The sequence below is a fragment of the Symphalangus syndactylus genome, chromosome 18 (genome assembly GCF_028878055.3).
Source record: "Symphalangus syndactylus isolate Jambi chromosome 18, NHGRI_mSymSyn1-v2.1_pri, whole genome shotgun sequence".
Lineage (NCBI taxonomy): Eukaryota > Metazoa > Chordata > Mammalia > Primates > Hylobatidae > Symphalangus > Symphalangus syndactylus.
The window spans coordinates 73,193,689-73,206,195 of record NC_072440.2 but is presented as its reverse complement, the minus strand read 5'-3'; the positions used below and the strand labels follow the sequence as shown (position 1 = coordinate 73,206,195).

At 55.8% G+C, this 12,507-nt stretch overlaps 1 protein-coding gene across 2 annotated transcripts in view; it reads left to right on the top strand.

Annotated features, from left to right (window-relative positions):
* MYH9 (myosin heavy chain 9) overlaps window positions 1-12,507 on the top strand; it is a 105,064-nt gene that overhangs the window by 85,683 nt on the left and 6,874 nt on the right. For both annotated transcript variants that reach the window (XM_055252930.2, XM_055252929.2), the window contains 14 exons: window positions 650-781; window positions 1,260-1,466; window positions 2,055-2,192; window positions 3,270-3,393; window positions 5,259-5,430; window positions 6,534-6,746; window positions 7,166-7,310; window positions 7,945-8,151; window positions 8,376-8,480; window positions 8,758-8,910; window positions 10,022-10,270; window positions 11,403-11,615; window positions 11,761-11,973; window positions 12,287-12,448. In XM_055252930.2, coding sequence (XP_055108905.1) covers window positions 650-781; window positions 1,260-1,466; window positions 2,055-2,192; window positions 3,270-3,393; window positions 5,259-5,430; window positions 6,534-6,746; window positions 7,166-7,310; window positions 7,945-8,151; window positions 8,376-8,480; window positions 8,758-8,910; window positions 10,022-10,270; window positions 11,403-11,615; window positions 11,761-11,973; window positions 12,287-12,448 — 2,433 coding nt within the window. The remainder of the gene's footprint in view (window positions 1-649; window positions 782-1,259; window positions 1,467-2,054; window positions 2,193-3,269; window positions 3,394-5,258; window positions 5,431-6,533; window positions 6,747-7,165; window positions 7,311-7,944; window positions 8,152-8,375; window positions 8,481-8,757; window positions 8,911-10,021; window positions 10,271-11,402; window positions 11,616-11,760; window positions 11,974-12,286; window positions 12,449-12,507) is intronic.

Genomic DNA, 12,507 nt, shown 5'->3' with positions numbered 1-12,507 from the left:
GCCTTTAAAAAAAAAACAAATCTCTTTATTTTTAAACTTGTCCGGGCTGGTTTTGTGTATAATACATAATTTATGGTAATGGCGAAAAACCAACTAACAAAGAGCCTAAAGAATTAAATAAAAATTCACACATAAACCCTTAGCCTAAACCAACAGCAGCAGCTATTTTAGTGTTTAATCTCTGGCTCTTTTTCTCATTGCCTATAAAACCTCAGCTATGTACACAGTATACATTCTTCCACAGCTGAGTTTGACTCATATAAACAGTATTGTAGTTTGTACGTTCCATTTATGATTCCTTCATAAGTATCATTTTTTTAGAGGTAGTGTGCTGTTCCCTAGGGGACACATCATTATCTGGGTACTTTTTCAGAGATGGGTCCTTCCTCATCTTCTTGCTGTTATAAACAATGCCGAGGTGAACATCTTCACGCACATGCAGGGATAGTTTCCCTGGAATGTAGTTAGCAGATCAGAAGCCCGTGGTACAGAGCGCCAGGAAGGATGTGCCTGCTTGCAGCTCCCACCACTGCGTGTCTTCTTGCCCCTCACTTTCATGTTTCCAGAGGTGAGGGAGAGGCCTCACACCTGTTGGCAGAGGCGGGCATCTTCCAGCCAAGCATGTCTCTACCTCCATCTCCTCTCCCAGGTCAAGCCGCTGCTGCAGGTGAGCCGGCAGGAGGAGGAGATGATGGCCAAGGAGGAGGAGCTGGTGAAGGTCCGAGAGAAGCAGCTGGCTGCGGAGAACAGGCTCACGGAGATGGAGACGCTGCAGTCTCAGGTGGGTGTCAGCGCAGGCTCTGTCCAGGTCGCGCGACCTGCCCGGTGCTGCCACCTGTTGGCCATCGGTAGGCACGGTATGCTGGAAGCTTGTATTACTATAGGAGTTTTCTACAACTGAGTTTCCTATTACTGTAGGAACAGTGAGCAGTCTCTCTGCAGACCCCATTCGGTGTTAAGTGATATAGGGAGGCCACTTAATAGAATGGAACGTTCACAAGTGTTGGGTTCAGACCTCAGCACTACCACATGACTTGAGCCCATTTCCTGGGACCTTGCTCTGGAGCTCATGGGGTAGTGAAAAATCAAGGACACGATGTCTGGAAGGTTCCTGGAAGCTTCAGAGCTCTCCAGATGAAAGCTACTCTCGTCTGCATGTTCCTTTCCTTCTGGGATCCTGAGCCACGGCGTCCGTCCTTGAGGATGGAGTGGCTTGAGGGTGTTGCAAGGAGCTTGTGTTTTCCACTTGTTGTTTGCAGCTCATGGCAGAGAAATTGCAGCTGCAGGAGCAGCTCCAGGCAGAAACCGAGCTGTGTGCCGAGGCTGAGGAGCTCCGGGCCCGCCTGACTGCCAAGAAGCAGGAACTAGAAGAGATCTGCCATGACCTGGAGGCCAGGGTGGAGGAGGAGGAGGAACGCTGCCAGCACCTGCAGACGGAGAAGAAGAAGATGCAGCAGAACATCCAGGTTCCTGCCGGCTGCACCCGGGGAGGGGTGGTGCCGGAGGGGCAGGGCGGGGCGGAGGAGCAGGGACCCAGGAGCTGGGAGAACATGGAATTAGGGTCCGAGGAGGCCGCTCCTCACGCTGTCTGCTTGGGGCACTCAGTGAGAGGTGTTCCCCTTTGGGCTGGTAGTTTGTGACACGTGCATCTGAGATCTCCATGAACACTGCCTGGGCCAGCATCAAGGCCAGTTTGATTTCCCTGCCATTAGCCCTGGCCCTGGCTAGCCGAAGGGGCACAGGGCCAGCAGCTCTGCATCCTGCCTGTTTCATGGGCGGGAGCTTGCTGCAGGAAACCCTTCAGAACATTGCACCGGTGTTCTGGCCCTGTGTCCCAGTTTGAAATCTGCAATCCTACAAATGGGGCTTGGGCCCTGCCTCGGCTGTGGCCCTGGGCTGGCAGACCTTGCCGTCCCCACCTCGGCCATGGCCCTGGGCTCACAGACCTTGCTATTTTCTCCTTGGCGTTTGGACCTGGCCTTCGGACCTTGCTGCCTTCATCTTGGCCATGCCCCCGGGCCTGCTGTCCTTACCGTGTCTCTGGCCCCCGGCAGGAGCTTGAGGAGCAGCTGGAGGAGGAGGAGAGCGCCCGGCAGAAGCTGCAGCTGGAGAAGGTGACCACCGAGGCGAAGCTGAAAAAGCTGGAGGAAGAGCAGATCATCCTGGAGGACCAGAACTGCAAGTTGGCCAAGGTGAGGCCTGCGGCTGCCGCCTGCCGCTGCTCCAGGGGCACCGTGGATGGGATAGTGTGGTCACCCTTGCAGGGCCGGGCTCCAGCCCCGCTGCTGCTGCTTCCTGTCCCTTCTGCCTGCAGCATGAGTGCTTCTGCTTAACTGCAAGTGCTCCCTGGAGGTCACATGGGCCTTAGTTGAGGGATTTCATCATAAGTGAAGGGGTCCTGGGGAAGGGTTTGTCCGTTCCCCTCTGGAAAGCTCTTCTTTGCCAGCCGTGAGACCTGAGCCTGTGTAAAGGTGGCCATCTGTGCAGCATTGCAAGTGTTGGTCACTGCGGGGTTGGGGATACCTTGGTGGCTCTGTGTTGAGATACGGAGTACTCCTCCTCCACTGTCCCCGGGCAGCAGCTGTTCCTCCTGAGAATGAGTTGGGTCCCTGTCGGTGTCTGCCCAGGGAGCAGATAGCAGCCGGGGAACCAGTTAGAGGAGAAGGCAGCCTCCCCACCTCTCGGGGCTCCTCAGAACATGGGAGCCCCAAAGGCTGCAGAGGCTGAGGTGGCAGGACGCCCACCCGGGACTGGGATGAGGGGACTCAGGCGCTTGTGCTGAGCTGTGCCCCTGGGCAGGGGTGTTGCGGGGGCCACACAGAGCAGAAAGCAAGGAGAGCAGCCCGGGGCACCACAGGGCTGAAGAGGGGGAGGGGCCGTGGCCCACCTGGCAGGTGAGAGGGGGGCACGGAGAAGGTGGCCTGGTAGCGCAGGTGAGCACCGTGTGGCAGCCTCTTGAAGGAGTGGAGCCATCTGTCCCTGCTGACACTAGCTGTCACCTGGAATCCTTTCTCATCCAAGCCCACAGGGGAAGGGAAAGGGCTTGGGCACCCACATTTTTCAGTTCTAGGGAAGCATATCTCGCTGTTTCAGGGGAATTCGTGACCTTTCAAAATTATCCTTTGATCCAGGAAAATCCTAATGAACATGATCAAGTGTCTAAAGCCTTTTCCATTCAGCCCCAAATTTCCGGGCGAGTCATGCTTTGAGGCTAGCTAGTGTTCTGTGCGCAACCATCACTAAATGCCTGCCTACTCCCCTCTCCCCAGGAAAAGAAACTGCTGGAAGACAGAATAGCTGAGTTCACCACCAACCTCACGGAAGAGGAGGAGAAATCTAAGAGCCTCGCCAAGCTCAAGAACAAGCATGAGGCAATGATCACCGACTTGGAAGGTGAGGGGGTGACAGGCAGGAGGTGATGGGCAGGGGCTGGCGGGCAGGGGCCGGCCTGTCTGACCGGAACACCAAGGCCTCCTCAGCTCACAGGTGAGCCTGGGCTACACTACAGCACTGGCCGCTGCCCTTTAGACCTGAGGTCACCAGGTCGAGGGGAGCTGTGTCTGGTGCCTGCGGGAACCTGAGCCTCCAGGCCCCTGTTGCTCTGTGGCTAGATGCCCCCCTGCATGAAGCATGTTTAGAGAGCTTTGGTGTTGCTCTGTTGTGTGCCATCGGTTTTGGAAGCTTCTGAGACTTCCTAGGTGGCTCTGGGTTTGACCCACAGGACTCACTAGCTCTGTCACTGACTAGCTGGCTCATCTTGCACCTATGACTTAAGCTCCGTGAGCTTTAGTTTTACCTAAAAAGGGGACACAGTGCTAGGGTGTCTGTGAAAATTTCATTAAATACATGTGAACACATATGTACCGTAAAGTCCTAGAAGAATACTGCGGAAGCTCATTGCTTGACTTGGGGCAGGGTGACAAATCCTGCCTTGTCTCTGTGTGCTCTCAGGATCTGTGGCAGGGAGGGGGTGCTGGAGTAGAAGCACAGGTCCGTGGCTGTCTGAGGACTCCCGGCCCTGCCCCTTGAGAGGAGTGGACAGCTGGGGGAACAGGGGAACCTTGACTACTCTGGGAACTCTGAGCTCATACGCAGGGGAGGGAGACCAAAACCTGACCGCCGGAAGGATTATCCCCAGCTTGGTTTCACAGTCTTGTCCGGCCCCTCACATCTGCAGGGGATGAGGTGAGTCAGGTCCAGCAGAAGAGAGGTCTGGACGCAGAGAGATCTCTTCCCTCACAGACACCCTCCCTCACCTGGGAGGAGCCCAGAAGACTTGGTCATCCAGGAGGTCTAGGGGTGGCACCCACCAGATGGACAGACATGAAAGGTTGACACTAATAAGCGCTAACAGAGACACGGAGCAGTCAGAGCACACACATGCTGCTGCTGGGACTGCAAACTGGTAGACGGCGTTAGAGAACGATCTGGCAGTCCTAGTGAGGTGACCCGGCCGTTCCACATCACTCAGCTGTGTGCACTGAGAGTGAGCAGGATGCTTGCAGCAGCATTGATCAGATGAACACAGCCGCATGTCTGCCAGCTGCCTGCCAGCTGCAGGACGGGTACATAAATAAGTTGTGGTGTATTCTCATAATGGAATCCTAGACAAATGTCCTTACACTTCTATTCCAGTGAAACTTCACGGGCTACATCTCAAGATCATGAGATGGGGTGGCAAAGGCACGGCAGGGAATAACCATCACGAGGCAGGCACTGTTCTAGGTGCTTTTTAAGATAGTAACTCATTGGCGCCTCACAACATCCTAATGAAGTAGGCCGTCTCCTTTTGCTTATTATTCAGACGAGGTATAGAAGGTAGCTTTCCCAAGTGACATCACAGTGTTACAAAGCTAGATGTCGAGCCCTGACCATGCGATTCCAACTGTGGAATTCACACAAGGCAGTTCCATTATATAAGTTCAGATTCACACACAATTGAACATGTTTTTTAGAGAGACAGACATGGTACGGCCTTCAAGGGAACCAAGGGAATTACGAACACCAGCTTTAGGAGAGTACTTAATTCCTGGCAGGGAAAGACAAGGGGTGAGTTGGAGAGAGACACGCCACGGGCTGGCAGTTTGCGGTGATGTCCTCTTCCTGCATCCAGGAGTTGGGTGCGAGTGTCTGTGTATTTGTGATGCTTTAAGCCTGACACACGTTTCATAACAAGTGCTCAGTATTTTGTATAAGTAATTGACATGGAGACAGAACCCATGGCACTGAGGGCTATGTGGGCTCCCCCGTCATTGCAGAGCGCCTCCGCAGGGAGGAGAAGCAGCGACAGGAGCTGGAGAAGACCCGCCGGAAGCTGGAGGGAGACTCCACGGACCTCAGCGACCAGATCGCCGAGCTCCAGGCGCAGATCGCGGAGCTCAAGATGCAGCTGGCCAAGAAAGAGGAGGAGCTCCAGGCCGCCCTGGCCAGGTGAGGACCCTGCCTGCCCGCCCGAGGTCAGGTGGCCTGGGCCAGCCCTTCCTGCTTGCTCCTGGCCCTGGTTCTCTGCACCAGTGAGCTGTGAGCGTTCTTTCCACTGTTGTCTTAGAAGAGCCATTATTTCATAGCAAAACAGTTCTTGTGCACTCAGGGCACGGTGAGGGGCCTCATTGTCTTTTGTTTGTAATTTGAAAAAAAGTCATCCACGGCTCTATCACCCACCTACAATAGTCCTTTCCTAATTTCTTGCTATAGGCACACTTAAAAAAAAAAAAAAAAAAGACTTGGCCGGGCACGGTGGCTCACGTCTGTGATCCCAGCACTTTGGGAGGCCAAGCTTGAGATCAGGAGTTCGAGACCAGCCTGGCCAACATGGTGAAACCCCCATCCCTACCAAAAATATAAAAAATTTGCCAGTGTGGTGGCACACAACTGTGATCCCAGCTACTTAGGAGGCGGAGGCAGGAGAATCGCTTGAACCCAGGAAGCAGAGGTTGCAGTCAGCCAAGATTGCGCCATTGCACTCCAGGCTGGGTGACAGAGTGAGACTCTGTTTAAAAAAAAAAAAAAAAGACTTTATTTTTTAGAGTGGTTTTTAGATTCACAGCAAGAGTCAGCAGAAGTTTCTCCATCTATCTGCTGCCCCACTCATGCGCTGCCTCCCCCGCTGTCAACACCCCTCACCGCAGTGGTGTGTTTGTTCTAGTTGGTGAGCCTACGTTGACCCGTCATAACCATCTAAAGTCTGTAGCACATTTGTATTTTTACTGAGTTGCAGTCATCCTGTGGTGTAGCATTTTATTTCCTTTTCTTCCCATTTAACAAATCATTTGACTTTTAAAAATATTTGAAGCAGTGAATCTTACTTTGGAAATTGAAACGATTCCTCTATGACGTTTTCTAGTTCTCAGAGGGGTGTTGCCCTTCAATCTGGTTGCCTCAGATGTTGTTTCTGCTGACAGCCATCCTGAGTGCCATGATTGTGACCACAGGAGGCAGCTTTGGCTGCTGCACCTCTCTCAGGCCTGTCCTGCAAACTCTGCTCCTTGGAGGTGAAACTGTCCTTATACTGATGTTGCTGGTCGCTTTGGCAGAGTGGAAGAGGAAGCTGCCCAGAAGAACATGGCCCTCAAGAAGATCCGGGAGCTGGAGTCTCAGATCTCTGAACTCCAGGAAGACCTGGAGTCTGAGCGTGCTTCCAGGAATAAAGCTGAGAAGCAGAAACGGGACCTTGGGGAAGAGCTAGAGGCACTGAAAACAGAGTTGGAGGACACGCTGGATTCCACAGCTGCCCAGCAGGAGCTCAGGTGTGCCCTGGGACCAAGTCCCTGGGGATAGGGAGGGCAGCCAGGGGGGCCTTGGCTTGGAGACATGGACCCCGGGCCTCTGCACACACACACCGTGGCCATGTTATGCACCAGCAGACATGGAAGCTGCAGGTTCCTCAGAGGTTTCTCTCTACAGAGTAGAAAGCCTGTTGAAGAACCTGGCTCAAAGTTGGGGGTGAGGCAAGGCTGGGCTTTAAAGCTGAAAGGCTACAGAAGCCTCTCATAGTGCGTCTTTGAGCCTGGGCCAAGGGATAGATGGCTAGGAGGGGCCGATGGGTAGAAAAGCTGCGTGGAGTGCCTGTGCCCTGGCCAGGCCTCTCTTTGGTCAGGGAAGAGCCCCCGGGACAGCCTCGCTCCAGCGCCCCTGGCCTCCACTCTGAGGGGATTTCTCTGTCCAGGTCGAAACGTGAGCAGGAGGTGAACATCCTGAAGAAGACCCTGGAGGAGGAGGCCAAGACCCACGAGGCCCAGATCCAGGAGATGAGGCAGAAGCACTCACAGGCCGTGGAGGAGCTGGCGGAGCAGCTGGAGCAGACGAAGCGGGTGCGGAGCCTCCCTGAGACCGCAGGGGGAGGCAGGGTTCCCCGTTCTGGGCCCACAGAATCCAAACCAGTCCTGCAGAGCAGTTGCAGGGTCCAACCCAACTGCCTGGTTCTGAGGCCAGGCTCCCCCTCTTAGGGGCTTTGTGACTCGTGCCTCAGTTTCCCTGTTCATAAGGGAGGATTATAATATGTCTGTCTCATGTGGTTATTTGAGGGTGAAAACATTACATTGTTACTTTGAACATCAGACTTCAGACAGGCTTTATTGGAAGTCTAACTACAAACAATTATAGTTCCCCCTCATTGCGTTATAAATATTGCTAACATCTGCAACACCAATGCCATGCCCTAGAACCTGGCCTCTACCCGGGGCAGAAGGCTGGGCAGGTATTATTTTAGAGATGGGAAGCTGTGAGATGTCCTAAGCAGTGAAGACACGAGCCAAGTGTCACCCACCAGCTAAGAGAGAAGAGGACAGGACAGATGAGGCCTCAGCCGTCTGAGTCCAGGACTCAGGCACACCGTCATCAGGGCTGCAGAAGCAGCGATGTCTGGATCTAGAGTCCAGTGATGATAGACCAGCCAGCCTTGTGTCAGGAGGCCGCCACTCATGTCTTTGCTTTCTTCCCCGCTAGGTGAAAGCAAACCTTGAGAAGGCAAAGCAGACCCTGGAGAATGAGCGCGGGGAGCTGGCCAACGAGGTGAAGGTGCTGCTGCAGGGCAAAGGGGACTCGGAGCACAAGCGCAAGAAAGTGGAGGCGCAGCTGCAGGAGCTGCAGGTCAAGTTCAACGAGGGAGAGCGCGTGCGCACAGAGCTGGCCGACAAGGTCACCAAGCTGCAGGTGAGGCCTCCGCCGGGATCCTGGCGCGGGCACTGGGCCCCAGCGGCAGTTGTGGCCCAGGTCCCTGGGTGCATGTGTGCTCTCTCTCTCTCTTCTCAAACTGGATCCTCAGACCCTCACGGTTCAGCTTGTGACTCAGGTCCAGCTTTATCTAAAGGAGCTGAGGTGGGGCAGGAGCAGTGGGGCTGGGTCCATGGTCCTTTGTGTCTCCCCGCCCGGTGCAGGTGGAGCTGGACAACGTGACCGGGCTTCTCAGCCAGTCCGACAGCAAGTCCAGCAAGCTCACCAAGGACTTCTCTGCGCTGGAGTCCCAGCTGCAGGACACTCAGGTAAGGGTGGCGCCAGGTTCCCAGAAGGTGGACTCCTCCAGAAAGGCCCCTGTGTCCATGCAACATTGGCTCCAGAGCCCATGGGATTGCTCATCCTCTCCTTCATCTCCTTCATCCTGTGGGTGGGTCTCTGCATCCTCCCAGCTCCCACCAGGTCTTTACGTGGCCATCCCCTAAATCAGCAGGACCAGCTCCTCCCTCTCCTCAAGGGTGTGGGGTTCCTGGGTTTTGGACACCGCTCTCCTGAGCGCCCGCACCCCTCCCAACCTGCGAGTAGGAGCTGCTGCAGGAGGAGAACCGGCAGAAGCTGAGCCTGAGCACCAAGCTCAAGCAGGTGGAGGATGAGAAGAATTCCTTCCGGGAGCAGCTGGAGGAGGAGGAGGAGGCCAAGCACAACCTGGAGAAGCAGATCGCCACCCTCCATGCCCAGGTTTGGAGGCCTGGGGAACCGGCCGGACTCTGCAGACTGGGGAACTGCTGGCCAGGCACTGGCCTGGGCACTGCAGGACAGCCCTGCCCACTGGGCCGGACCATGGCTGCTCTCCCCCAGGGAAGCCCACCCTGCTGTCCCACATTAGTGCTCTCAGCCTGAGTCCCTAGGAGAGGAATCCAGGGATCTGTGGACTTAGATGGGGGACACCACTATTTTCACTATTTTACACCTTTATTTCCACCAGTCTTTAGCTGAAATTCAGCATTGCTTCCATTATGGACGTAGGCAGCAAGCCATGGTGGTGGCAGTCCCTGCACCCTCGTCATCTGTAGAAATGGCCAGTTACCCTGTCAGGGTCGCAGCCGAGCTCCGTGGCCTCCTGGGTCCCAGGCCTGCACTGAGTTTGCTATCTGATGTGCTACCTAGCAGCATGTGGCTTCCTGAGCCGTGGTTTTTTAGAATGTGTGACAACTGCATTTTTCTGTACTGGTTGCCCTAGTGATCCCATATGTTTATTTCATGCCTGCTAAAACACTGTCGTGAGAAGGAGTCCCTAGGCCTCTCTAGACTGCCAAGGGGTCCGTAGCCTAATACGTATTCAGAGCTCCTGCTCTAGATCCTATCTTGGGCCTCCATGTGCCAGACCAGAAGGCCTGAACCACCTCAGGATGGGCTGGGAGTCCATTCCACAGTCAGGGTAGGAGTAGCCCTCAAGCGTGCGTGATTGCAGGTTTATCTCCAAGTGCAAGGATGGGGCTGGGTGATGGGGACCCCATGGACACCCCTACAGGGCACTGGCCCTGCTCTCTGGGAGCAGTCTCCGCAGAGCAAGAGGCTTGGTGCGGATGAGGGCTAGGAACCCCCACAGCGGGCCTGGGGGTCAGCCTCCTCCGGGCTTCACACAGTGGACAGATGCCCCTTTGCAGAAGCTCTATTTGTCTCACTCCCGTGGAGAGGGAAGTGACTGGGGGAGGCGGTTTCATAACTGGGCGGATCCCTGCTGCCCCTTCCACAGTGTGGCAGGCAGGCTCCCAGTTGCCCCAGGGGCGGGTGTGCCACCTGAGCAGGTGCCATCTCGGGCATCTGCTTACTCCTTGCTCCTGCCCAGGTGGCCGACATGAAGAAGAAGATGGAGGACAGCGTGGGGTGCCTGGAAACCGCTGAGGAGGTGAAGAGGAAGCTCCAGAAGGACCTGGAGGGCCTGAGCCAGCGGCATGAGGAGAAGGTGGCCGCCTACGACAAGCTGGAGAAGACCAAGACGCGGTTGCAGCAGGAGCTGGACGACCTGCTGGTGGACCTGGACCACCAACGCCAGAGCGCGTGCAACCTGGAGAAGAAGCAGAAGAAGTTTGACCAGGTGTGTGGCCGTTGGCCCCATCCTTTGCATTTCCTCTCCCTCAAGCACTGAGTCTAAGGTGAAGGGCCTGTCAGAGAAAGCCTGGGCTTCCTCAAGGTCTCGCCCGGGAGGGGCCGTGCGGGGCCAGCGCTTAGAGGCCCCCCTAGTCTCTGGCTTGTGGAGGGTCCCAGGGAGAAGGCCAGTGGAAGAGGGCGTCTTCATGCGATGGGTTGAGGAGTGACTTTTCCTTTCTGGTTTTTTACATTTTTCAGATTTTCTGTAATGAACTGGTTTGACTGTCTTTTAAATGATTTATTTATGCGTTCATATCATTTCCTTATTCCAAAAGATCTGAGGGCAGCTGAGGGGGATGCGGACTCCGGGGTGGGATAGAACAGTAGAAGACATCGGGCAGCCAACTGCGGCAGCCGGATCCGGCCCCTTTAGTTTCACAGGGAAAGATGGACTGAACACAGCCACACTCCGTCGTTCTCGTGTTGTCTCTGGTTGCTTTGCGCTGTGGTAGTGGGGTTGAGCCATTGCTGCAGAGACTGTAGGGCCTGCATACTGTAAAGAATGCACTATTTGGTCCTTTAGGAAATGGTCAGCAACCCATGGGATAATTAAGGTTTGGGCCGAAAGGAAGGGAAGGTGGGGAAATAGGATAGAGCCAGGTGGGTGCACACAGAGAACAGATACCAGGGGACAGAAGCTGTCGTTAGAGGAGACCACAAATGGGGTTCAGGCTTCCTGGCAGCCAGCTTGGTATTCACTTCGTGAAAAATGCCAACCAAATGCCAACTTTGGTTCAGGAGAACCAAAGCTCTTACAGGTTTGGAGGGCTCTCATGGAAGGGGCAGCATGCCATAAAGGGTTGTGATTAGTAAGTGATGAAAATTAAACAGACGTTACAACATGGCGTTCGCAGTAGTGCCTGCCCCAGTCGGCAGTCATCCCATCATGAGGATGCACAGGACTGTGTGTATTGTCCCGGGCACAGCCCTGGGCCTGTGCTTCCTAGGCCTGCTCCTCTCCGCCGTGGCCTCTGGGCTCCTCGTTCCCCAGGGAGCTTAGGCCCAGCTGCTCTGCCCTGCTGGGGGCCGTAGCTCTGAGCCTGTGGTGCTGAGCCTCATGGTGCCCACCTCTTTCCCAGCTCCTGGCGGAGGAGAAGACCATCTCTGCCAAGTACGCAGAGGAGCGCGACCGGGCTGAGGCGGAGGCCCGAGAGAAGGAGACCAAGGCGCTGTCACTGGCCCGGGCCCTGGAGGAAGCCGTGGAGCAGAAGGCGGAGCTGGAGCGGCTCAACAAGCAGTTCCGCACGGAGATGGAGGACCTCATGAGCTCCAAGGACGACGTGGGCAAGAGCGTGAGTGCTGGGCCTGGCAGCCAGGTCTTGGGAGGAGCCCGAGCGGGGTCATCACAGAGGGTCGGTGTGTGCACGGACTCCGGGTCTGGTAGACCCAGGTACCTGCCAGTCCCTTTGCTCCTGACTTGGGCTCTCTGGGGCTCAGGTCCATGAGCTGGAGAAGTCCAAGCGGGCCCTGGAGCAGCAGGTGGAGGAGATGAAGACGCAGCTGGAAGAGCTGGAGGACGAGCTGCAGGCCACTGAAGACGCCAAGCTGCGGTTGGAGGTCAACCTGCAGGCCATGAAGGCCCAGTTCGAGCGGGACCTGCAGGGCCGGGACGAGCAGAGCGAGGAGAAGAAGAAGCAGCTGGTCAGACAGGTGTGCATGGCCTCCTGCTACCCCGCGGGTGCCCAAGGCTGCCTTGGCTTCACGCAGGCTTCTGTTCTCTCCTTCCACCTGGATTGTGTTAGGGCCCCTTGACCACGCCACCCCTCCCATATCCCTTCTTTCCAGCCCCCTGTCTCAGGGTTCAGTGACTCATCTTCTTAGAGTTCTTATGGTCAGTAATCCCCAGTGGCCCCCCAAGGCCCCATGGATCCTGCAGAACTGGCCTGAGGCTCCTGAGTTCAGAGCTAGGGCAGGGTCTCCGAGTAGGTCCAGCTTCCCAAGCTGTTGATGTTCCTTCCCCCAGGTGCGGGAGATGGAGGCAGAGCTGGAGGACGAGAGGAAGCAGCGCTCAATGGCAGTGGCCGCCCGGAAGAAGCTGGAGATGGACCTGAAGGACCTGGAGGCACACATCGACTCGGCCAACAAGAACCGGGACGAAGCCATCAAACAGCTGCGGAAGCTGCAGGTGAGGGTGGGCAGGGCCCAGGTGTGGGCGGGCGGCACCCAACTGAGCCAACTACATGT